This window comes from Aphelocoma coerulescens, chromosome 8 (genome assembly GCF_041296385.1).
Source record: "Aphelocoma coerulescens isolate FSJ_1873_10779 chromosome 8, UR_Acoe_1.0, whole genome shotgun sequence".
NCBI lineage: Eukaryota > Metazoa > Chordata > Aves > Passeriformes > Corvidae > Aphelocoma > Aphelocoma coerulescens.
Genome location: NC_091022.1, coordinates 22,536,288 through 22,562,748, shown reverse-complemented (window position 1 = coordinate 22,562,748; position 26,461 = coordinate 22,536,288). Strand labels below are relative to the sequence as shown.

Here is a 26,461-nt window from a genome sequence, read left to right as displayed (position 1 = left end):
TGCCCAGCATTCTCAGGGGTTATTTCCAAACCTGTATCCTTTGAATGCTCAAAACGTGCTGTTCCTTCTCCCCACTTCTAAAATACCTTGTAATGCTGCCTTTAACCAATATATCCTCTGTCCCACTCTTAAGCTGAAGAATGTGTCTCAGGAAAATGCACTTTCCCCAAGGAGAAGGTTGTATCTATCTTGCACTTTCCATGAAAGCTCCAGAACTGCTTTCTGCAGGTGGAATAAAAAAAAGGAATAGTTCCTCTGCTCCACCACAACTGCTGGGCAACATTTTACAAGGAATTTATCTTCTGGACCAGAAGAAGCTGTGAAAATTCCCCAAAGAGATCTCAAAACTTCATTATTGATTTGGCAGCAATGAAAAAAATCGTAAGGTCCCAGTTCATTCTCTAATAAAAAAAAGCACCAGTCCTGCCTGTGCCTCACTATTCATTGTTGGAACAATATCTACTTTAATTAAATCTGTTAAAGTAGAATATGACACCCTTTGGGACATAGATTTAGCATGAGACTGTTTATCAAGTGTAGATAATACTAATTGTTCCCATGGAGATTTATCTGCTATGCTAGTTACAGTATCAGGCTCTGGCCCCAGCATCCCATGTGCCTGAATTAGAGGAGAGAGGTGAACCTTGTTTATAAAACAAAATACAAAACCCTGAAGGTTAAGGATTTCTTTCAACTGGCACAATCAACGAGTTAGAACTGACCCTCTTAGCTCCTGGCCTTGACTCGTGTGTCTGCAAGTCTGGGAATATTAATAAAAAGAAGGCACTAACAGAGAAATATCCTTGTAACACCCTGGTTTGCGTGACTGCTCTTAAGTTAGCAAGTGGCTAATGCCATCTCCTGTGTCAGCTGAAGGTTAACCCACAGGAGGGGCAGACCCTGAGTCACCCTGTGTAAGCAATCCCAGCTGTGCAGCTAGGAGAGCAGACAGACAGGGCATCAGCATTACATCCCTGGCTCCTGGCTACCTCCAACCACTCCACCATCCCTGTGTGGTAGTAATGCTCCAAAGGTCACACTGTCCCTTTCCAGCACTGCACTGTCAGACAGCGATTTGGGCTTTGGGCCCCAAGACAAGGTGAGATGAAGCGCGCTGGTTCTGCAGCAGAGTGCCAAGTAACAGGGCTCTGTGACGTTCCTTGCAGCCAGACACCTGAACACTGATCCTAATGCGCCCTGCATCTGGGAGAGCTTTGAATACCACAAGGTCTTCACAAAAGCCTTGTCTGCTTCAGCTAAACTGTGTATGTTAACAAGTGTCTGCTATCGATCAAGGTAATTCAGCTTCAGGGATTAAACAAGGAGAGTTAGTACCAAGGAAGGCGAGGTGCTCACACACTTTGATGTGGATGCAGTTCAAGATATCCCCTTATTCCCCTGGCCATGGATCCCCCACAGCTCGTGCAAGCCTTGCATTTGCACTTTAGGCACAGCATGGCAGGGGGCACATGCAAGGAGAAAGAGAAGTCACACTGCTTCCATCCTGGCACCTTTGCAGAGGCAGCAGATTGGTGCTGAGACTGGGAAGATTATCTTTGATGATGTGACGTGTTGGTCTTGTTTCTTAATGGAGAGAAACTGCACTGAGGTCTACACACTCCAGTCTTTTACCCACGTAAGTGACAAGTCCTGGGAGTCAGATAAGAGCAGGAAGGCATTGGGTCATCAGTGTTGTCTGCAGCCTGCTGGACGACACCACATCCAGAAGTGTACTGGTGAAAAGAGAGCAGCAGCCATTCCTGCAGAGTTCCCTCTGTACTGACATATTTTGTGCCGCTCACACCTGTAAGACCTTCAGGAAGTCTGATGATGCTTCTCCCCTTCACTCCCTGAGATTATGCATCTGCCCTGATGCTCTGAAGTAACTCATGAAGGCGATACGGATGTTTGAGACAGGACACGTTGTAGAAGGAGTTATTCTTAGTTTGATTCACTGGCTGGTTTTCAGAGCATTTTGTCCTGCTAATTTCTTGCGATTAAATCATATTTATAACTTTTCACACCTCAGCTCCATGTCAGGCATCAGGACAAGCTTGTGTGACCACCATCATGGAGCTACAGTGGTCAGCCTGACTGATAGGACCCAACTGATGCTGCTATCCACTGTCCTGCTCACTGCTACAGGTAGAGCTTCCTGTCATCCAAATCCCACTCTTACCTTAAAAGGCACTGCAGATTTATAGGAGTCAGGCACTTCCCAGCTCAGCAACACAGACGTTTTCATGACGGCATTGACACGGAAGTTCTTAGCAAACACTGAAATGAAAAACAAGATATTTGAGCACTGTAAAGCCAAGTCAGGAGGGAGCCAGGCAGCAGATCGACTCCAAGTCTCTTTGTCTAACTCAGCAGCAGAGGTCAAAGAGTTCAGCTACAGCAGAGAAGTAAGAAATGAGGAGAAGAGAGCAGCAGCCTTTTACCAAGTCTATAGTCTCCAGAGGAGTTCTGCTTTTTGACTATATTTTTCAGCATCACAGAAAGGAAGTTGTAGGCTGAACTGCAGCCTTTCTCTATCCCCACTCCACTCACACTCCCTTGGCCCTTCGTCATGATCAAACAGCAGTGTTATTCAGGTACTGGATCTGCAGATGATCCGACTGAGCCACCTGCTCCAGTTCAAGTAAGAGACTTTCATGTACAGATAAAACATCCAAGTGTGCCTGTGGATGCAATTAAGGTACCACCAACGCCCCTCTCCTCCCAGATGGCAAGTTTAGAAAATCTTCACTGAGCCTCCCCTCACTGAACTAGTTTTAGACTAGGGAGCCACACAGTACCTGATCACAACAGTCAGAGCAGAGGGGAGCAAAGCTTCGTGAACCAAAGCAAAGCTCCCTGTCCTGGAGGCAGAGCTTCCTGTTACGGCTTGTTAGAGGGGCACTTACCTTGCTCTACAGGCATGGTCCGGGACTGGATGCTGGGGCTGAGTGGCCCAGCCCCTTTACTGGTGCGGGCCCTCACTTTGATGTTGTAAGTGGTATCAGGTTTCAAATTTGTCAAAGTGATACTCGTGTCCTTGGTCATGTTAACCAGGTCCTGCTGGCTATTTATGTCCCTGTATACCACTGTGTAGTTGACGATCTTGCCGTTCCTTTCTGCCAAGACTGGGGGGTCCCAAGCAACTTCTGTGGTGGAAGTGGTGAGACCCACCACACGCAGGTTCTGTGGGAAGCCGCTTGGCACATCTTCGGCCGTTGTGATCTCCTTCTCAAACTCCTCTCCTGGGCCAGCTCTGTTCTTGGCAGACAATTTGAAGAGGTACGTGGCCCCCTTGTGCAGGTTGGTCACCGTGTAGTGATGGTCTCTCTTCCCGAAGTCTATCGTGTTCATTTTTTCCTCATCCAGACGTCTGTACTGCAGCCGGTAACCCAGCAGCTCCCCTACCATCTCCTTGGGTGGGTGCCACTGGATGAGGGCTGTGTTCATGGCTGTCGTGCTAATCATCATGGTGGGCTTCCCCGGGACTGAAACATAAACACACAATGACCATCTATAGCCTGGGAGGAGGGGAAGGAAGGACCGCTTCCGTGCTGCTCAGTCCGTGAGTATTGAGGAAAGTGGGAAAGTTCAGACAACAGGGTGAAGAGGATGACAGACAATTCACAGGGATAGTGGCAGACTGACCCTAATCCGGTGGTGAGGGAAGCTGGAGCCAGCCAGCTCTTGGTTGCCATTTTCCCATGTGCTGCCATTTAAATGGGAAATAAATTCAGCCATATCCAGCCCCAAAATTCATCCCCTTTTACAGGAAACGTTTAAGGTACCTCAAAGCATCATATTTATCTCAGAGAAGATCTGAATCCTGTCCTCCCAATCAGTGGTCTTCAGACACTCCAGCCAGTGCACAGCACCAGGCCATGCTGGCCCTGATGCACTGTACCACAACAGACACCCTGGAGCCTGATTCCAGCACCCTGGTCTGTCTGGAGGCAGACAAGTTTCATCCTGAAACCTTGCAGTTTTACCATCTGCAGAGGCAGCGAGCAGAGCTGGGTGGGCTGTTTGCCATCAGAATACATTTTGGTTTAGTTGAGGAGCAGATTCGTGATGTCAGTGTCGATGTGAGAGGTGAACGCAAGCATTCCACAGGATTTTTGCTTATGCTGCACAAGTCAAGGGGTGTTGCCATCACTGGTTAGGAACTGATGGCTTTAAATTGATGGTTTAATACCTTGATCTCCTTCAGTTAAAAAAAGGATGCGTCTTCACATCAGCTCAGATTTGTAAACAAATCAACTGATAGGGAAGATACTCAGAATCAAAGGCATGGGGCCATTGATACGAAAACAAAAATGGGACTGCAGCCAAATCTAGTTAAATATCCTTGCAGTTTTGAAATGTATGAGCCCACAGTCGAGCACAAGAGAAAACCGTATTTGCCAGAATTACACCCCCTTTTTGCCATCAGAGGGCGGCACCAATGCTCTCCTTTGAGGTCAGACCTGCAGCGGAGCCGGTAGGAAGGCAGGTCTGAGGGCTGATTTGTAGGTATTTAAGATATACAATTACATTCCCATTGCCAGTGCTATCCTCCTTGCACTCATAATACAATGTCTAACAGCAGCTAGTATTAAGGGACACAGTATTTTCAAAGATGATTCCAAATATTAACCTCAAAATGTGCATCATAACATGGGAAGACCTACTGTGGTTTACAGTACAACACTGGGATGTTTAGGAAGCTCTTCCTGTTTATAGGACAGCTGTAGCAATTTGATGAACAGAAAATACATCATGGCAAGGCACTAGGGAGACAGTATTTGAGATTGTGACAGTGGAAACTACCTCTGGAGCTCCCCATATGCAGTGCGGAGGAGATGGCAAGCTGTTCCTTGTTTAAAAGCACCAGGAACAAACGCTCTCAGTTTGCACAAGCTGCATTCCCATAATAACAAGTGGTAAATACTGCTCCTGTGGTTGGTGTGAGGAAGCAGCAGGATTACTGGTTACAGGACAGCCTAGTGAGAGGAAAATGTGAGTGGACAAGAGACAGTGTCAACTAGTTGGTGCCACAGCCAAAGGCAAGCTTGACCACACCTGGAGGGAAGCGCCAGATGACTCCTGGGTGCCCCTGCTCCAGGCACAGGTACCATCTACTGAGACAGCAGAACCAAACCAGCTGGGATCACCAGGACCTAGAAGTTGTGTCCGCAGCACTTCTACAGCAGATTTGTTGCATTCCAGGTTTTACCATGGCTCTAGGAGCAGCCAGGCTCCGCTTTGTAAGCCTGGGGAAACAGCAGTATCACTGGCAGGGGGGAGCTGAGAAGCACCTCTTAGGAGCCCTCTGTGCCAGGGGCCATTCCAGGCGGCACTGCAGTCACCACAGGAAGCAAGAAATGGCACTTGCCTACAGGAACAAGGTGAGGACAGGCCAGGATTCCAAAGCTGAGGGAGGGCCTGGACTTTCAGGCTTCCTCTTCACAGGTCCCTGGACTGCAGATGAGCTCAGACTCATGAGTTTCACTGCTCTCTCACCAGCCCTGGTAGCGGCTCTCCATCTGTTTGCTGCACTTTGCTCATGTGATCCAGTGGCAAAGCCTGTTAAGTACGGGCTGGAGATCACAAGAGTTTGTACCTCTGCAGCGTCTCCAACCCTCTTGCTTCCTCTTGGCCATACTCCCCACGCACCTCTTGGGAGGTTTTACCACCACCCCTATGAGGCTGTGACACCTGCTCCCCACACTCACCTGCCCCTGTGGTGGTGATGACTTTGGGCTTGCTGCGGGCACCATCTCCTTTGGTGGTGTAGGCAGCAACTGTGACGGAGTAGGTGGTTTCTGGCAGCAGGCCTCCAATGACTGTCTCCTGGGAGTACATTCACGAGGCAGAGAAGAGGCAAACAAGAAGAGCAAATACTTGTTACTGGAGCAAGCAAAAGGAAGGCACCAGGGTCAGTGTCTCCAACAGCAACACACTGACAACACTCCCTGGCCCACACTCATGCATCGTGCTCAAACACACGTGTTGCACAGAGCTAGCAAACAACTGCTGCCACTCCAACACTCACCTGCCTGATTTCAACCCCTGCCTTTAACATCTGGCCTTTCCAGGGACCCACCAGCAACCCATGTCAGCAGCTGTGCTCTCCCACGCCTTCTGCCAAGAGGGAGATCTGATCCAGATATGGTCCTGTGTGAAAGCTAAGTCAGAGGACTATGGAGCTGTGAACCAGAGCAAAAGCCAGTTCACCTGGCTATGAGAACCTCTTGGGGGCTAATTCCAGGGTTTTTAAAGTTGTCTCTTGCAGTAGGGCTATGGGGAACACAGGGAGGCAGTGCAGGGGTGGGGGGCCCCGGGCAGGGAGCACCTGCAGCTCTAAGCATCACGTTCACCCTCCTTGCCAGGCACTGGGTTGCAGGGATGGGATGGGTCAGTGCAAGGCACTGGCAAGACCTGGAGGGAAAACCTGCATCGTGGGAGGTCTGTGAGGGGGCGGACTCATGGGGTGCATCCTTGCATGCTCTGGCTTTCTCTGGGCAGGAGGAGGGCATGGCTCCGCACTTCAATTTGAGATCAAAGAGGAGAGCACTGCTCCTCCCTCCTGGCCTCCAGCAGCAATGTGACTGGTGCCAAGCCTGGCTGGCCAGGTCTGCAAATGAGTGAGCACAGCGAGCTCAGCAGCTCCCAGCAGCTCGGGCAGGTACCCCTGAGCAGTGTCCATCTGTGGGTGTTGTGGGAGTGCCTGGGCCATTAGCACTAATAACCCAGATAATAATGGATCAGGGAGCAAGAGATGACCAGGCTGGAGAAGGGGCTGGGGAAGCTTTTGGAAAGGAGGCAGAGGCTTTGTCTTGGTTATTTACCCCTTCAGACAAGGAGAAGAGCGGAGATGGAGAGGGTTAAGTTTGAGCTGCTGAGAACAGGCAGCATGGGCACTGTCAGAAGCTGCTGCAGGGGCCTGATCTCTGCCTGGGGGATCTTTGCCAGCTTCAGGGGTACGAGGGGTGCCTGTGGTTGCTCTCAGAGCGCAGCCAGTCTCCCATCACTCACTCACACAAACACCCACACTATTAAACCTGCTGATTTCCAGTCAGTGCTGCTGGTTCAGGTTACCTGCCCAGGCTTACTCATCAAAATCACCATGTTACCATTGCAGAACCAGCCAGCCCAGAGAAGTATCAACAAGCACCAACAAGAACCCCACCAAAATCACCGTGTGAACCAGAGTCCGATCCCAACTCCGCCCCTGCAGCAGATCATGTGTGCGGGTGAGTGGACGCACGGTCTGATCGGTGCCAACAGACCCGCGGGGAAGCACTCTCACAAAACCTGCAGACTCTGAACATCCCAGGAGAATTCACTCCTCCCAAACCCATGCAAAGAGAATTTCTCACGCAAAAGCATGCCACCAGGAGCAAAGCAAGCAAGCTGGGAGGAGGGGAGAGAGACGAGGGATGGATGAAAGAAGGTCTGATTGCATAATGCAAACACAGTGCTGTCATGACATAGCCACTCCGAGCAAGAATGCTCCATATAAAGCAGGAGGAGAAATGTATCGTGCTGGGGAAGCTCACAGTAGGGCACGTAATTGAATTGCTGACTCTAAAAAGGTCATTTTCTAGTTTGTTCCTCCAAATTTATATCTCAAAATTATGTGGGGAAAAATTTAATTTAACTGTTTAAATGTGATTGTTTTCTTATTACTATCTGTGTTTCAACCAAAGGTCATGGTTGAGGGTGTAGGTTATTTCTCATGACTACGATCAATGTGGTTTAAAGATTATATATCTAATTTTACCACATAACTTCGTGGGCCAACTACTGCAGGATCAGCCTCCTGAGTTGATCACTTGAACCTGCCTAAAACTGCACTGCAACAAGCTGGAAATACAGATGATAGGAAATGTCAATTGCTTTTCCGCATTTAGGAGCAATCTAAATGCCAATTTTCTCTGGATTTGCTGCTTGTGGAAGGTTTCACAATGTAACTCTCCAGCCTCATTAAGGGAGTGAAAGGAATGTTTTGACAGTACTGTGTCTACAAAAATCACAAATCGATTTACCAAACCCCTCTCTTCCAACCTGGAATACACACAAGTGGTACTTACATGGTCGACGGAGTCCTCAGCTCTCCACTGATGGGGAAGAAAGGAAGGAGGAGAGAAAAATGGAGACACAGAATTTTAAGGGGCAACATGTAGGAAAGGGATGACAATGACAACAACAGCAGGGGTTAGCAGAACTGGGCTGGGGGAATTACAACACTTATACACAGAGGGTCACTTGGCACAAGCTGTGCCAAGGGAAGAAATGGCATAGAGCAATTTTTGACATGCTGCTAGCCTGCGCAATGAGTCTGAGATCACTCACACAAACAGACAAAGAGCCTCCTTCTCACTTGGGTGGAGATGTCACCCCTCAGTTTTTGTACTTCGCAGTACTTTCCCCTTCTGGCTTTGTTTGCATTTTTCCTGCCTCTTTCATGAGCAGAAGCAAGAAAGGATAGGTTGTACCAACTAGGCTCCAAGGGTGACTGCTGCCCCACAAGTCACCCACAACAGTTCTGTTGCCTAATCCCCAGTTTCTGTTCTAGTGATATTCCAGCCACCACCTCTTCTTGAGAACCAAAGACTTCAACACAGAGGCACTCTCTGCAGGGAAGCACCAATGCAACGTTTCTAGAGCTTCTCTTTCTTGTATCATTTGCAAGAAAATGCTCTGGAGACTTCAGAAAACTGAAAAGTGCCATCTGTCATCAACAGTGCAAGAGAACCTGAGATCTTACACAGAGCTTAACACTAAGCTGCTCCTCTCCAACAGTGGTGTGTGGCTTGGAGACAGGTTCAAACTCCTGCATGTACTGACGAAACAGCTGCTCACTCCCAATGACACAACATCAAATGGCAAACACAAATTTGGCAAGAGCAGCCCTGCAGGGAAGGCTTCTACACAAACTATTTCCCACCAAAAGCTCACATCGATTCCTGGCTGTGGCAGTACAATACGGGCTCTGAACTCTTCCAGCTGGATTTGGGGTTGTAAGGCATCAAAGCTGCATTGGGGTGGTGAGACAGTAGAGCTTGGCTGCTGCCATGCATGCACAAAGCACTGTTCTTTGTGGTTGGAGCACCGAAGGAAGGCTTGCAGAGATCACAGCGAACTCTCTCAGCCAAGGTGATGTGTTACAGCTCACGTTACTAAATGTGCCTGGAGGAAGCACCAGTCCATGGGTTCAAGAACAGAGATGAAAGTGAAGATAGGTATTATTGCCCCTGACTCACAGTGTGAGCCCTGGCAAACCTTGCTTCTGAGCCTGACCTGCCAGATGTGAAACTGCTCAGATACCAACTTCCTCAGGACCCTGGGAAGCTCAGCTAACACTGCTGGAGTGTTTGGGAACCTGCAAGTGCTACAGAAGTACTAAACAGCATCAAAGACACAAGTTGCCTTTTGAACTCAGGCTATTTGAGGTGTCTTTTGCAGGCTGCAGCCTATCACAGTGGCACAGTACTCACCTCAGCAGTAAAATACATGGCATGCTTTCAAAATATTTGCTATTTTATTCTCTAAATTCAGAAAGAAGAAGTTACTAGAGAAATGTTCCTCTAAGACTTTATTACAGTTCACTTACTAGATGCCATGAGACTGCAGTACAATTATCCCCTAAACCATCTTAACAGTAAATTTCAGCAAAGAGGTCAAGTTGCCCCTAAATATTTCCTATAAAGCCAAGACCCCGCCTAAGTATTATGGTCACTAAAGGCTGTCTTTCCACGCATATCTTGGTGCCATTTCCACTGTTGCACACTTAGCTGAAGCCAAGTCATTGCTGTTTATGTGCCACCCATGCCAGCCAGCCCACACCACGGTCAACAGCCACACACTCCACCCTGCCGATCTAAAACCTGGCAGAAGTCCTGCCGTAAGTCCTGCCATAGGAGGGGTACAAGGCCAGGTAGCTCTTCCTCCAGGAAGCACACTTCTCCTACAAAAGCATGTCCCTGGTGGGTGGAAGCCACGTGGTTGGGAACACCCCAGCCTGCCTCCATATAGCAACAGGAGCAGAATGTGACACCTCACTGCAAGCAACAGCAGAGCAGAGCTGGGCTCAGGAGGCCTCTCATACCACAGCAGTAAGTTTATCATGCACTAGGATTTTAAACCAAGTGTTTAATGTTCAAACTCTGTTTGCTCAAATGTTTCAGTGGACTTTAATCTTGCATTAGATCAGAGTGCAAAGAAATGCCTTGAGATCTGTGCTGGAGTAACAACTGTGAAAAGCCAGGCCTGCATAAATACCTTGGTAGAAATTCAGTTTCATTACAAAAATTTAATCTACAGATCAAAATGTTTCCTTCCTCAAACTAGCTCAATTGCTTCTTAACTGTTTAAGGCTGGTCAGTAAGACAAATTGATCTGAAAAACCCAGGAGCAGTCATAAAAAGAACTGAGAGAGGGCTGTGTGCATGAGGCAGGATGGCTCTGGGAAGTGCTAAAGCTAACAGTGTGTATTTATGGCAGCTGCAATGCTTTAATGTTTCATTTTACACTTCAACACAGCATAGTCATGTCTCACCAGGGAACGGCTGTTTTCCCTGACCAAGGCTCTTGCAAAAGATAGATTCAATCCCTCCACAGTCCCAGCCATAGAAAGCCAGTATTGGTTTTCCTGCAGATCCTTCTCCTCTCTGCTTCAGTGACTGTGGTGCAACAGTAGAACTCCAGACATAATCTCAGGTACTCAAATCAATGAGATGCAGAGGGGTCTGAGGGTATCAGAACTTCACCTTGGTCCTTGACCTGAAGTGCCTCTTGCATGATGCCTCACAGTTTTGTTCAACTTAGGAAGCAGAGAACATCCCACCTCCATGCTAGACTCCCCTAGACAAGTACATGTGTATGACATGTTCCAAGTACATTCAGATAAAGATCCTTGACTGTCACCAAACAACAGAGGGAGGCTGTAAATTCCTCTGTGTTGTGCCTGGGATAGGCACTGCTCAAGGAGAACGGAAGTCTCTGCTTTCTCCTTTGATCTCAATCCAATAGCTTGAGTGATTGCCATTTCTTCTTCCTGCTCTTCTGGAGCAAGCTGGTGGGATGTGCACTCAGTCTGCACACTGGTTGGAGAAGTGCTGCCTGCAGAGACCATGCCATCCTCCTGTGAGTGTGCAGCCCCCCTTGTGGGCAGCACATACCTTTCCTGTGCCATGACTGTTTGCACAGCAGGAGGAGAAGGTGGCAGGAGTCTCTTCTCCACAAAGCCTGACCTCCGTGTAGCCAGCTGTCACCAGCCGGCCCTGCAAAGTTGTTTGGGCAGGCTGGACCTGTAGGGATGGAGGGGTTCAAGCCCACTGCCCCTCCTAACATGCAGCAGCTGCCCAGGGATTCGAGACCAAGGAAATGAGGTGGGCCCCTGCCCGCCTCTGTCAAGCCTAATGCTTGTGTCCCGTGGCCCTGCTAAACCTTGCTCCGTTGAGCTGGCGAGGACTTGTAGTAGTCGTGGAGTGCAGCTCCTGCACTGGGCTCATTTCAAAAGCCCTCTCTCAGTGCTTGGATGTGCTTTATGCAAGACCCAGGGCACAGAGATGAATCTTCTGCCATTGCCTGCCATGGGACCCGGCTGAGCTGTGACGGGCATGGCCTGGGCAAGAGGTGCTGTGGGTACCCGATCCAGCTCTGCAGCCGTACACACCCTGGGAGCTCCTCCATAGGGCAGAGTCACATTTGCTTGTCCATCAGGCTGTCAGCAGGAGGTGAGAGCTGAGACTGGAAGGCAAACAGAATCCTGACGGAGGTAATCAGTCACAGGCACAGCCACAGAGGGGAGGGAGAGGCCTCAGCTCCATCACAGGACCTTCTTAACAACTGATTACTCTGCCCAGGCAGGAGGCTGTAATATAAAACGTGATCTCTCCCGCACCAGGGCCCCCACGTCTCTTTCTGCTCAAATGGTTTTGAAAGCTCAGAATCCATATTATCTGCATAGCTAACATCTCCATTCCCTCGCCCTTCTCCTTTCATCTTCGTTTACTCGCTCTCCATTTCTCACCTTCAATAAGGAAAAACCATGAGTCAGCTTTAGTATCAGTGTCTTCACACTGTCTGCAGGAAGCAGATTACGTGTTACATACCTACCCAAACCAGCAGACAGCCTGGCTAGGCAGGAGGAGGGGCTCTGCCTACCTGTCCAGAGATTTTCTTCTCTGACCCCAAGATTTTCAATCAGTTTAATTCTCTCCCTGTGCACTGGTATAAATGTTTATGAGTGTTTGTGAGTACTGAACTGTGTCCATCTTCATCCTATGACCTTCAGGGGCAGGTTTTCCAGTGCATCTTTTTGTTTTCTTTCATGGAAAATAACTCTTCCAGGACTACTTGTTAAAGTTTCATCTGGCTGCTTGCAAGGACATGCACTGCTGTACTGAAAGATGGCAGCTCTTACAGGGTTCTTCAGCATCTGGTGCAGATGTGTTTCATCACAAGCACAGGTCATGCCTGGCTTCTCACTCTTTCAGGAAATAGAGATCTCTTCTGCCAAGTCAATGAAACCTCTTCCTTGCAGGGTTGCCATTAGTTTTATCCCAAGAGTGACATGACTCTTTCAGAGTAGTCGTTTCTTTGCGACTATCATTTTCACTTCCACCCAAAAATTACAGTGGATGAGTTTGGCACCATACACAGCAGGAAAAAATATCACAGAAATCAAGAACCTTCCCACAGAAATTCACCAAATATGGAAGACTGGTAAGTGGCCTGACAGGCCAGGAAACTTCCTGGAACCTGCCTCCTTCATGCACACATTCAAACTAATGCAAAATCCAGCACTCCTTCAAAAGTTTCTGGCTCTAGCACCCTCATTCTGCACATTAGCATGGGATTTCTCTCTCTGAAATGTATGAGTAAGGAGTGAAAGCAGAACTGGCTGGGCAAGCATAAAATATTTGAAAACACCAAGAGGAAAAACACTGCCAACTTCGCCTACCTACACTTGGGACCAACCCATTAACTCCAAACTCCAGCTGAACAACACAGAAGATGATATTCTTCTGGCATAAGTAAAGGGCAGTAAGCAGCTTGACTAACTATTAAAACAAAGCAACATCTGAAACATAAACAGAGACGTGCCCCAGACAAAACTACAAGGACCCTCAAAGTATTTTCTCTCTTCGAAGTTCTCCCCTTCTGCATTATTACTGAGTTTTATCCTTCGGCATATGAATGGGGAGTAAAGCTGCCACTATGCACTGCACTCCCCACTGACAAACGCATAAATGATTCACAGCTGCATTCAGGAGACAGATCAATTAATCGTTGCAGCTCTCCAGTATTTATACTGGGCATCATTCAAGCAAGCCAGCTCTGAATCGATTCCTCGTTGCTTCCAACAGCAGCAGATCCTGTTCTTCATTTATACGATTATCTTTGTTGAGAGCAGTATGGGTCATCCAGGATGAAGGACCCCTGTTCCAAAGAAGAGTTGTATTTCATTGTACATGGGGCACCAAAAACTTCCCTGGACCTTGGAAAAGAGGCAACTACGCATTCCTGGGCTGCGCAGAGTGCACAGCCATGCCTGGAGCAGTGTGTGGGAAGAGGGCTGCAGCTCACAGCCAGAGAGGTATCCAGGAGATTGCCTAAGTATGAACAGATTGTTGTATGGGGAATGCAGAGGACAAAGTAATTTACAGGGGATGTGGGCCTCCACCTCATTTTTTTTCTTCTTTCTCAGCCTTTCCCAGACTAAGTCGGCTTCACCTACAGTTTTCTTTCAAGAAGCAATGCAACACCAAGTCCCTGCCCTGCAAAAGCAGGAGCAGGAGGGAGTGGAGCCTTTGCTGAGCCAGGAGTGCCATCCTGCCTGGCATGCTGTACCCACTCAGGGGTGCAGAGCCACTCCCATACCCCACAAGCAGGCAGCACCCAGGTGGATGCTATCAAGACAGACACTTTGCCCTGAATATAATCAGCATCACAAAAGAAACAGATTCTACGCTTATTTCAAACTTTCTGACCGTTTATAAAGAGACTGGCAAAGCACAGTTTGCTCCAGCTGGAGTCTGCGCAGGATGTGGCCGGCAGAGGTGCATATCAGAGAAGGGGTAAGAGAGGAACATCATCCAATACATAATCTTTTCTACAGCAATCCTTTCCTGATTAAACTTTTTACCCATGTTTAAGCCACAGTTTAGGGATGAACTGTTTGCCTTGCTCAGGCAGGCTGAGTCCCATGCTCTGGAGCTGCAAGAGGTGGCCAAGAAATACTTGGACCCAGCCAGCCCACACCTCTGCAGAGAGGGAAGGTGCCATGCCCACCAGCTGGTGGTCCCCACACTGTACCTGTGCTTCTGACAGCATGACGTCCTTGATCACTGGCTGCCCTCGGGGCTCGTTGTTTTCCAGCTTCACATAAGTAACCAGATACCCGCGGATCTGCCCATGCTGCTTGTTGGAGATGGGCAGCTTCCAGCTCACCCGGATGGCAGTCGAATTCACAGACTCCACCTCCACCTTTCGTGGTGGGGCACTGGGCACTGCAACACATACGGGACAGCAGTTAGCAGGTACCACACAATCACTGTCACTACCTCTCACCCTTTGCTACCTTCCCCCCACCTCACTGCCAGGATGGCCCCACTGGTACAAGTTTCCTGTATCTGCCCAGCACACCACACTGCAGTCTTTCAGCATGACCAAATCCCTGAACCCTTCCCTTTTGCTATTCTCAGTAGGAAAGAGCTAATTGCAATATGCAGGAGCACCCCTAATAAAAGTCATTGTGCCGAATCAGACCCAAGGTCCACCTATCCCTCTCATCTCCAGCAACAGGGGAGCAAGGAAGAATACAAGAATATAGCAAAATATAAAAAAATACAGTGACTCCCTGCTGCTCAGGGTGCCCTGGGGCACAGGCAGGGGTTTTAAAGCCTTCTTTGCATCTTGCCTGACACAGCACCTCCTCTCAGACCCATCTAAATGCAGTCCAACAGCCCCATGCAGCATGACTGGGTGCTGAGCCTGTTTTTGCAGGGAGCCCTGGTACCTGCCACCAGCCAGAGCACACACGTGCTCTTCCCGTGACAGTGAGAGGTTAATGAGGGGGAAAAGCACCATCCTAAAACAATAACCCAGAGCTCACAGACAGCAGTCACTGAACTCAGCCAGATAAAGGGGCCTGTGGGGATTGTGACAGCTCTGGGGACTGTATTTCATGCACGGCTAGCTGAATGCTTTTTGATAATAAAATGAAAAATTACACTGCCCAGAAAATATCAATTTTCTTGCAAGGTGAGGCCCGTTTAAAAATGTATTTATACCCTATTTACCATTTGGAAAAATTACCTCCTTATTACATTTTGCTCTTGCATTGACTGTGACAAAAATGTCAATTCTAAAAAATTAGCTTCTCAGTTGCTCCTGGAAAGCTCCTTCGGCTGAACCAGCTGGGAGCAGAGGTGTGCACTCTCTGGAGGATACCGATGCTACCCAAGTGCCAGGTACCAAGTGAAGAACCTGGGCTTCCTCTTATCACCTCATCTGCAGGACCCTTTTCACCTTCCACTGGCCTGGGAAAATCCAGGGGTTTGGAACCTCATATGCCCCAATTCTCAACACAGCAAGAAATCAGTATTAGGTAATTAGGGATGGATACCTGACAAGCAGACGTAATGAGTATTGCTATTTCAACCAACTAAATGGGAAGAAACAGCTACCCAGCAGGTAAGCACAGTTTTTAAGCTGCACAGCAATTCATTATTCTTCCCCAGATGTCCTTCATAATTGTAGATAATTTAATAAAATAGAGAAAGGAGGAACAGAGCATTTTAGCACCATGAGGCCAACTCAAGGTATGGGAATGGAGGAGGCTGTGCTTGAACAGTTACCCCCTTCTGCCTGGAACAGCCTGTGCTGTAATCCACAATTCACTTAGTGCAGTGACCTTGCACAAGCCATGGGGCTCTCCTGCCCTGGCAAGGCACCTGCCCACACACACAGCTGAGAGTCCAAGCGGAAAACATGATCCTCCCTGAGAACCAGACAGAAGCTGTGTGTCAAGCTCTGCTGGCACGAGAAGGTGGGAGGCCTTGGCAGGACATGGTATGGGGATGTTGCAGGGACACAAAAAGATGTGAATGTGAGCAGATCACAGTGTTTTGAGGAACTCTGTCCTACCCCACTATGGGAAGTATGTGCTGCATCTGAGGTCCAAACAGGCAAAGTTCTATTTGTTTTCAGACCACAGTTTAGCATTTCTCATTCCTTCATCATGGGTATCTACTGAGCATCAGCATGTCAGAGGAATATAAAATCACTCCTGACAGCTAAGCTGGAATGTCCAACCATGGTGCCCAAAAACTAACTGAGAGAGCTTGTTGCGACATTTCTGGGGTAACAGCTTCCCCTGGGCTACAACTCTGCCGAATGAGAACTGAAGCAAACAATACAGGCAGCAGGATACACACAGATGTGCTTGCCAGCCCACGAATGCAGTCAGCAAGCATTCCCAGGCACCACTTCCAGAGCCATGGAGACGTGGGGGACAGTGGCAGCCCAATTAGGGAAACTGTAACATGTCTGGTTTCAATTTCCTGCACTGATTGGGCAATACAGAGATCATGCTTTCTTTGCCTGGACGCTCCATCTCTTTCTTCTCCCATCAAATCTGCAGCTTTCTTGGGTCAGCATGAAGCCATGGAAGCTCCTACTGTCATCCTGAGCTCTGGCTGTTTCAAAGGAAATGGCTTAAATCATGATGACATAACTGACAGCCCTGCTAATACAATGCAATTTCTCTTTAAAGCTGTCGTATCCAGTAAAGTGCTCTGTACGTGCGGTATTCTGACTCTTGAGTGGAAGAGCAGCTTTATATAAGCTGCGGCTGGCCTGGAAGCTGGAGCAGGAAGCAGCTTTCCTGCAGTATCTCCAACTTTCAAACGGATTGCTTTCCCCCTCTTTAGTTTGCTGGATTTCAGGTCAACAAGTAAACTTTAAGTCCTGATCTCACGAGAGAAGCCTTTGGCTGGGAGAGCTCATTTTACCTTCAATAAAAAGGAATCCACCACCACCCACTATAAAACCACAATGGAAAGCAGAGCAATGCCTCCTCACATGCACAGGAAGCACTGCTGATAAAAACAGGACCCTAAGGGACCATGATGGGATACCTGACACAGCCTGGAGCCAGAGCAAGGGCCAGCAAAACAATTCCCCAACCCCACTCCAGGGCACCTGCTGAGACCCATTCCCTGGAGCACTGCTCCTGACAGCCTCTGGCCCTGCTTGAAAGGCACTCCCAGATCAATGTCCCTGCTCCCTTTCCCCCCCTTTCCAGCAACTCAGCTAGGAGAGTCCTGGTTAACCCATGGCAGTAGCTGAAGGAGCTGTTCAGTAGCACCTACCATCCTCGTCAGTGCGCACGTGCACGGGGATGCTCTGTGGTCCTGGCCCCACATCGGTGTGAGCCCTTACCCACACCTTGTACTCGGTCCATTTCTCCAGGTCCTTGATCTCCCAGCTGGAATGCTCCCGTCCAATGCCATCCACCACATGCTTGGTGATGTCATCTCCTTCCACTGCCTGGTAGGCAATGGAGTACTGGGTGATGACCCCATTGCGGCTCTGGGCGGGCGGTGGCACCCAACTTACCCGGACGGTGGTGGAGCTGGTGCTTACACACTCGACTTCTTGGGGTGGGGCGGAGGGGGCTGGGGATAAATAAATGAAGTGGGGAGATGAAGGGAAATGAATGGAAGGACAAACCAAAACGCACAGGGAACTTTTACCCAGCCAACAGAACACTGAACACACACATGGACAACTGCCTGCCATCCTCATAGATCATCAAAAATGGCACTAGGAGGGCAATTTGTATTTGAAGGCCAGATGAAAAACATGGAGATGGAAGTGCTGTTCGGCATCAGAGAAAACCTTTTCCCAAAGCAGTTCTGGACGCTCACTTTACCAAACACAACAAATGGCAGTAAGGGAAGGGGGGAGTGTGGAGGGTGCGATAGAGAGACTGGTAGGGAGAAGAAAGATGCTTTCAGTGAAGATCTGAAGCAGATGGAAACCAGAAGAGGTAGGAAGCTGCAGAAGGCAAGAGTGGCAGAAGGGAAGCTCACACACCAGATTGCAGGAAGGCTTGTGAAAACTGACTCCTAGACAAGTGGAGGAAACAAAAGCGGATAAGGAAAGCAGGTGACTGAGGTTGGAGGTAGTTTGTTCTGGTGGGGTTTAAAACTATGACCATCAGCTGTAAGCTGCATCCTAACCGGGTGGGAGCCAGGCACCATGTGGGAACAGCAGATGACATGGTTGTGTTGCTTTGCACATGTCCCTGGAATCTGGGACTGAATGTTTCATGCCTGCCACATTGGTTACCTGCCTCAGTAGCTTCCTGGCATATGGATTTGTACAGTGCAAGGTAAGCAGGTCTTGCCCTCTCCCAGGCAAAAAAGCACCTGCAGTTTGCATTAACTTCTAAGCCTTGGCAATGCTAACTGTCCACAGGGGGAGGATTGGGATCCAGGCAACCGTTGCTTCTCACTGGGATCAGGGTAAGTCTCTCCACACAGCACACTGGGGAAGAGCAGCAAAACAAATCTGGGGGGGGGGGGGGGAGGGGGAAGAGGGATCAGGAAAGGAGAGAGACCTGGACAAAGCAAAGCATCTCTAGGACATCTGCCTGGTTCTTTCCCTTCTCCAGCCTTGCAGAACTGCTGTCTGGCTGCAAAAGGGCTCTGGCAACATGGGAGCCCTCTCATGGCAGCATCAGCCCCCTGTCATTTGGCCTCACTGCCCCGGGATGCTGCAGACAGCGTGCTTGCAGAGAAGGCAAGAGTGGAAGTCCAGAGAAGGAAAAGAGCCCACATAGTCACGGAAGGAACAAGGGACACAGGTCCATCCGTGGATGCTCATCTAGAAGCAAACAGCCCTAAGCAGAAGGGGCAGAGCATCATCACCAAAAAAAAAGCACACTGTTTCTCTAAGACTAGAAAGCTGCTTGGCCAAGCAATAATGGAGTACCAAGTATCTTGCTTTGCCATGGCAAGTGAAAGGCAGCTTCCATTCTTCTCTGCACACAGAAACCTAGAAATGCCTGAAAAAAGACTGCTGCCCTTCCCCATGCTCCAGTCCTTGCAGCCACCAGTGCAGCAGAGCCAGCCTTCCAGGGGCACAGGGACAACCCTGCCTGCTCACTGCCTGAGCAAAGGTGAACACAACCTACGTCAGTCCACACGGCAGCAAGGACCTCAGGTAATTCAAGCTCAGAAATGGTGCCTTAGCTTTGCTGGGCACAGGTTGGCAGTGGCAGAAGACCTGGGAAAGCAGAGGGCAGCAGGACCTCCCAATGCCCTGGTGACCCCTGCTTGCTGGGAACAAGGCCCAGTTGCCTGCAGAAACAGTTGCAGACTGCATGTAACTTTGAATGCCTACTTCTGTGCTCAGAGAGCAGGGAACATTTCAGATGCCTGGCGAGATGAAAGATGAAGGAGAGTAAGTACTGATGGAGCTGGAAGAGACAATGCTTGCACAATCAGGCTGGTGATTGGGAGCTACATTGGAGGAAAGAGAAGTCAAAGCAATGTGTGGAAGCAAACAGTTGCCTATGTGAGGGAGGCAGCACAGGATCAGCCCTGCCATCTGGTATAGTGAAAAGAGAGCAGGGGTAAAAAGTGAATCCTCACACTCTTTTGGTTAATCAGCAGAGAAGTGGCAGGGAAGAGAGTAGGAAGATACAGCACCAAAGCAACACCTACAGTGGAGGGCATAGTGTAGACAAAGTGCCTGGTGGCATCCTTCAGACAAGACAGGTGAGACACATGGAGCTTGGCAAGCCTTTCCTCTGCCACTGTCTGCAGACAGGCCCTTCACAGAAGAGACATGCTTTGACAGAAGCTCCACAGCTTCCCTTGGGATGCAGCAGTGAGTTTGTTCTCCAAAGGCAGATTTGGATGATAGTGTGGGCAAGTCAAAAGTTGGCTGTTGACTGGGTAAGAGTCACACATATGATGTGTAAGGCAAAAACTCAGATTAACACTTAAAGAAAGCAAAATAAAACTTGATAACATGAGCAGGATCAACTTAAAATGCACAAGGAGTCGAAGTGTCCCTCCTGGGGCCAGCAAAGAGCAAACTGGGTGGCCAGCATGCACCCACACATGCAGATGTACCCCCACACACACTGTGCAAACCTCTGCTGCCTCCAGGCTACTCACAACAGCCTCCCCCGATGGCCCACGGCAACTCTGTGCACCCATCCAACCCACCTGCTCCTTAGCCTAGGGAAAAGGCAGACTTAGGACCCACCTTAGTATTTCAAGGGAGAACAGCATTTTAATGCTGAGGCCTAATGGGCACAGAGCTGCTGCTTCTCTCACATCATTCAGCTTGCCTGAGGCACTGCAGACTCCTGGAAAACTCCCCCATGCTCTTCAGACCCTCAAAGCAGCACTGCTTGTACTTTTTGCAGGGTGCCCAAGAAGTAAGTGAGCAGCTTAGCAGGAAAGCCTAGAAAGCAGCTGCCTGGTCAGGAGATGAGGTCTCAGCTGTGCTGCTGAAGGGTGCAAAGGGGCATTGCCTCCCTCTGGCCTTCCCAGACAAGTATCCCTACTACTCCTGAGCAGGGGTGCCACAAGAAAAGCAAGACCAAATCCTTCTCCAGCCCACTAGTGAGTCATTAGTGATCATGGCCCTCCTACCTTCCCCATGACTGGTTTGTCAGGGACAGGAATAGACACTGAAGTGAGGCTTTTTGGAAAGCAGGAGTCTGACTGCTCCTGCAGTTTGTGTCCCACCTGAACATGTCAAGCTCCATAATCTAACAGCCTTTCTCAGGGTAACCAGATGAAAAAGTGCAGGAACGAGACCAATTTGAAGCTGGGAGCTGTTGTGTTTCTAGATTAGTGAGTTGTAAGGCCAAAGGGGACCAATCCAACCATCTAAGACAAAGTGTTGCTATGTAAAGACCAAAGTATTTCTGGAAGTTGTGCATTGTGCACACAACTTCTGCCAAGGTAAAGCACAGCTTTCTGAAAGACAACTTGATTTTGAGCCCCCCAGTACCCAAGGCTCCACCCTGCATTGGGACTGTTCAGACAGTGCTTTGTCACCCTCACTGAATAGCAGCAACTGCCAATGGCTTCTGCCATAGAATAGAGTGCCATCAGAAATCTTTTCAAGTAGGGGTCTGTAAACCAAGACCCAGGACACTTCTTGGATCAATCTATGGACCCTTAGGTCCTTTAGTGTGAGGAGGGCTTCACTGGTCAAACCAAGAAACTCCTGTGGCTAAAAGCCAAATCTCTTCCAGCCTATGCACGTTTCTCTTACTGAACAGATGTCAGAACCAGTCAGCTACTGCACCACTTGCCAGTGAAGTGACAACCTTAAAACCAGACTGGTGTGAGATTCCCTGTGAGCAGACAACAGGTAGAGTAGGTCATGGTAAGATGTCTGCCTTGATGAGTCCACGAAGCAAACGTTTCTCGTACTTGGACTGTGTGAGACTCTGAAGGACTCATTTATGCATGGAGCTGTCTCTGATTAAGTGTGTTCAAGGATAAGAGCATTCACTGATGGAATTAATTTACATAGCTGGAGAGTTACTTCAACCTTTGCCTATCAATACAAAAGCTATCTGAAACAGGTATACAAATCCCCACATTCAGAATCTGTTCAGTGTTCAAATGTTTATAACTGCATGATCTGAACCTTTCTCCATTTTCATACCTGTCTATTGTGCAGTTCTAAGACACCATTAGCTCACTTAACAAGGTGGAGGAATGCCTGGGACTGGTATGTTAATGAAGCTCAGTTTTCCTCAAAGAGAAGGTCATTCTAAAAGTGAGCAGAGCTGCTCTTCCCTGCCAGAGCTCCCTTTCTAATGGCCATCTCACAGTCCTGGTTGCTGTGCATGCTGCTGCCCTCCCTGCAGGGAAGGCTGGCTGCCTGTGCCAACTGCTCACTCCACATAGCGCGTAAATCCCAGACAGACGGTGCTAACGGAAATGTCTTTTTTCCCCCTTTTAATGCTCTTTGCATAATGGCAAGCCCAAAAATCATTAGTGAAAACGAGCTTATCGCAGGGCCCTTTGATAGCCCTAATCTGCTTATGCGCAGCACTTTGAGCTGCCAATCAGAGCAGTGCAAACTCCCGCTCTGTGATCACACAGGGCAGAGCCAGGATGAAAGTGATATTGCCTGGGTCACCTCACTATTGAGCCTCTCTGTTAACTGCAGCTTGTTCTGGTTTCCCCCAGCACTACAGTCCCAGAAGCAGCAGCCTCACTTGCTCATGCAACCCTGGCAAACAGCCACTTTTCCAAAATGACTCCTCCAGCTGCCTGACAGCCACAGACACACTTGGCCTTACAGGATGCCTCACCTTGCAATCAACTGTATGGACCGGGGATGGACTCCTATGTGAGCAAGGCAGCTGGGATGGGGAGTGAAGGGATGAAAATCCAATGGTTTGGAGACAGTCACATTTAGAGCCAAATACCCATATGCTGCCTGTCCAGACAGCTTGTCTGCATGGGAGTAAATTCATAGAGATGCACAAACCCACTCAAATCAATCTCTCCAAAGCAATTTCCCAGCCTGTTTTACTCCTCCATCAGTTTTTATGAATTTACCCTTAGGGAAAGACACTATGATCAAAGGGACACGAAGAAACAACTTACCCCTTGGGTGCACCCACTCCGCCAAAGAGCCCTGATCCGAACCCCAGCTGACTTTCCCCATTACTCCCTTTAGCAAACTGCAAGCCAGCATCCCTGCAAACCCACAAGGGCAGAGGCATTGGGCTTCTCCATGCCCAGGCGATGGAAACTGGACTGCTTGTACTTTGCCTTCAGCAGTGTTCAACGTCAGACACTTACTGGATTGGGCAGTTCTGGCTTCGACTGTGGGGGTGTAAACTCCTACCCCCAGCTCTGAGCGGGCACCCAGACGGAACTTATACAATGTGTCCGGTTTGAGACCTTCCACGGCATATGAGGAGGTTGGGTCAAACTCCACCTTTTGCTGCCAAAACAAAGGAAACACACATGATTTGATGTAGTTGGAGGACACAGAAAAGCTGGTGTGCAGCCATTCTGGCCTCACAAGAAGTCACAGCTATGCTGCGAAACCTGCCTGCAGTCCTGCAGGACTCCAAGGCATGGAGCTTCCTGGGTGACACACCAGGACGCCACAGGGAAGTAGACCTCTGCCACAGCCAGGCTACATTGCCTGGTGTCCACACTGCACTCACTGGCCTGACAGCTTTGTGGGAATGCTGGGTCCAGCCACACAAGTTCAGACAAAGGGCACAGGACACATAAGTTTGTTTTCTCCCAACAGACAGGGTACTGCCTGTGAAACAGAGTAAAGCCCTGTAGCAGTTGAGATCTCTAAATGCACCAAAACACTGCTTGGTAAAGGGCTTGTTTTGCTGACACTTCACCTGAAGGGCACTTATTTCTGGCAGCTCTTATGCCACTACAATATGAGGAGAGGGAGAGGAGCATGGGACGCTGTGATGCTGTCATGGCACAATTCTTGGTATGCTGTCTTGAAGCCAGCACTACTGTTGATGTATTTTGAACTGGACTTCCTTTAAGGACATGCACTAAATGTGAAAGGGCTCTCTCTAGGCCACCTTCAATCTGCTTTGCATGTGTAACCAGTCCTGGAGCCAGAGACAGATACTGGAGGCCATTTCAGACCTGCCCAGAAGTGCTACTGTTTAGAGGCACCAGCAGTAAGCATGCCTCAGGGATGCTGTCATGGCATTCTGAGCCTTTCCAGTCCTAAACCAGTCACTACGTACTTTGCTGGCATCAACATGCACTGTTGAGGTCACTCGAACAGAAACCAGAGTGCCATGTTCCTATTTCACACCACTGAGGTAGAAGAAACACAAAGAAACAGTCCTGTTACCACCCTGGCTCAAGCATACACCCTTCCCAAGCTGATGAATTGCCATGTCCAGCTCCAAGAGCTGCCAGGCAGGACCCTCACCTGAGTGCCATCCTCCCCTTCCCAGTACAGCAGCTCATATTTAGTAATGCGTTCCTGAGAGGTGGGCAGCCAGGTCAACAGGATGCGGGTATCAGACTCTGCTTCTGCCTGGAAGTCAGCTGGCTGGGCAGGAACTGGGGAACAAACACAGGGTTAGTGCCAGAAGAAGGGAGAAGGATCCCATGACTTTGCAAAGTCAGCGTTTCACCTTGTGAGGATCCTCCTTCATTTCTGCCAGAACCTCCCTTCTCCCCTGTACTGTACTCTTAGAACATCCCAGGCCACAAGCAAACACCTCTATCACTCAGGGAGGTGACTATGAGGATTGTGCTCACTTCCAGACCCTGACTGCATCCCAGATACTTCCTTCCAAACGTGTACTCAGACTCCAGAAGGGTCCAGCAGTTACACAGGTGCCGACATCCATGTCCAGGACTTTGTGTCACATTTTTAGCCACTGTATCTCAGACAAAACTCTGGGCTGTTACTTGTACAGAGATGGATACCAACTGCCCAGGAGAATCTGACAGCTTAAATCCAATGTCTGTGGGGTGGGGATGCCCACCACCCTCTCTGACATGCAATCATTTGAGCACCAAGCGCAGTTGTGATGCCTGGTGCAGGTCAGACACTCAGCTGAGCCGCACACCGCTGGGATGGCCACAGAGCCACGCTGCCTCACTCCATACGTACCCCCTTGCTGTGTTTTGACCTGGATGATGTCCGAGGGGGGCCCGTCGCCCACCGAAGTGAAGGCCAGGACGCGGATGCTGTAGGTGGTGCCTGTGATGAGGCTGCCCACGGTGGTGAAGTGGCTGTCGTCAGTGTTGTGCTTCTGCCACATGCTCAGAGGCAGGTGTGGGTCGGTGGTGTAGTACACGCGGTACCCTCGGATCTGTCCGTTGGGCTCCTCCGGCTGCTCCCACCGGACCAGCATGGTGCTGGCGCTCAGCATCCGTGCCTGGACTTTGAGGGGAGGACTTGAAGGAGCTTGTTCTCCTGTCCGGGCCTCGACCAGTTCGCTGGGGGGACCCCTGCCAATGTTATTGACTGCGATGACCTGGAACTCATACTCGGAGAAGGGGCTGAGCCCACCTATGCTATAGCGGGTTGTTGCCACACCATCCACCTCCTGGAACTGGCCCTCCAAGGATTTGGGCTTGTACTGGATGACGTAATATGAAATGGGGTCAGAGTTGCCCGAATCCCAGGTGAGGGTCACGCTGGTAGCTGTCGTTTCAGTCACTAATGGCTCTGTTGGAGGTTTTGGCAGTGCTGCAATTGGAAGGCAGAGAAGTGTGATTTAAATAATTCAGTCAGCTCAAACCTTGCAATGTGCACAGGGATAAAAACGGAGCTCCCACCTCCCATTAACATTCTTCTTTAAAAGGCAGAAATCATTTCATACTCTATAACATGCATTTTTATATTACCATATATTGCTTGAAGTGGTTCTTAATGGAAGGATAAACAGAGCAATCATGTTATTAGATGTGCTTGACGCACTTACCAGCAGCAGGCTAAATAAAAGTAATTCAACGGGGATGCAGGAATGTTTCTGTCATGGGGGTTCACCTGGCAGTGGGAAGGTGCTGGCTGGGCTGGGCTGGGCTGGGCTGGCTCCAGAAGCCAGGTGCACAGCTGATTTACAAAGGGATACAGGAAAGCAATCAGCGCACCTAAGTAATCTGGAGTTATGCTCTTGCTTCCAGAAAGGCAGTAGCTTAGGCCATAGGGAGTTCATGGACAATGCTGTTAGAAGGGTTGATGGGGCAATGCTTTGTAAGTATTACAGTACATGCAAGAGAAATACAGCCAGAGAAATTACCAACTTTCATATCCACTATTTCACTGGGTGGTGTGTCAAACTGCAACCAGACAATAAACTGTTACACAAGAACTCAGTGACAACGACACCTCTGAAGTGTTAATGAGAATGCGACTACTGCAAGCAACCACATCCAGATTTGCCATTTTACCACAAGAACAAAGAAAAAGAATGAGTGTTCATGAGAGAGATTTGCAGAGTACACAAATACTTTAGGACAATGACTGAATTACAGTCTATAGTAAGTTTAAACATCCTACAAACCACTCTAAAGTCATTAGTGACTTGTAATGCAGCCGTGCTTGACAAGGAACTAGGGAAAATGCTCAACCCAAATTAAGATCCTTAAGTATTGCATTCTTTGGCAAAGCCATCAGGTTTCTAGTTTCCACATGGTTCAGCTGAGAGAGGCAAGCTCCTTAGCACAGGGCGTGCCTCCTCTGAGTGACAGAGAGAATGCCTTCTCCAGTGCTACTGCAACCTGAATACTGAGAAGATCGTCAGGGGCTGAACTGGCATGGGAGGGGAGGGCATACAACCCACAGCCAGACACCCCACCACTACCCATGGAGGACGCAGGGAGAGGCAAACCCAACCTGCACAATATTATGGCCCGAAGAAACGTATTTCCTACAGCATCCTAGAAACTGGCATCCTCCCTCA

At 49.2% G+C, this 26,461-nt stretch overlaps 1 protein-coding gene across 7 annotated transcripts in view; it reads right to left on the bottom strand.

Moving 5' to 3' along the window:
- Window positions 1-26,461, bottom strand: part of PTPRF (protein tyrosine phosphatase receptor type F) — a 380,389-nt gene that overhangs the window by 46,024 nt on the left and 307,904 nt on the right. For 4 of the 7 annotated variants that reach the window (XM_069023152.1, XM_069023153.1, XM_069023154.1 and 1 more), the window contains 9 exons: window positions 24,664-25,245; window positions 23,971-24,104; window positions 22,848-22,992; window positions 17,364-17,669; window positions 14,305-14,498; window positions 8,073-8,099; window positions 5,712-5,829; window positions 2,907-3,485; window positions 2,180-2,277 (listed from right to left, as the gene is read on the bottom strand). In XM_069023152.1, the coding sequence (XP_068879253.1) occupies window positions 2,180-2,277; window positions 2,907-3,485; window positions 5,712-5,829; window positions 8,073-8,099; window positions 14,305-14,498; window positions 17,364-17,669; window positions 22,848-22,992; window positions 23,971-24,104; window positions 24,664-25,245 (2,183 nt within the window). The remainder of the gene's footprint in view (window positions 1-2,179; window positions 2,278-2,906; window positions 3,486-5,711; window positions 5,830-8,072; window positions 8,100-14,304; window positions 14,499-17,363; window positions 17,670-22,847; window positions 22,993-23,970; window positions 24,105-24,663; window positions 25,246-26,461) is intronic. The other 3 variants (XM_069023156.1, XM_069023157.1, XM_069023158.1) reach the window with 3 other exon arrangements.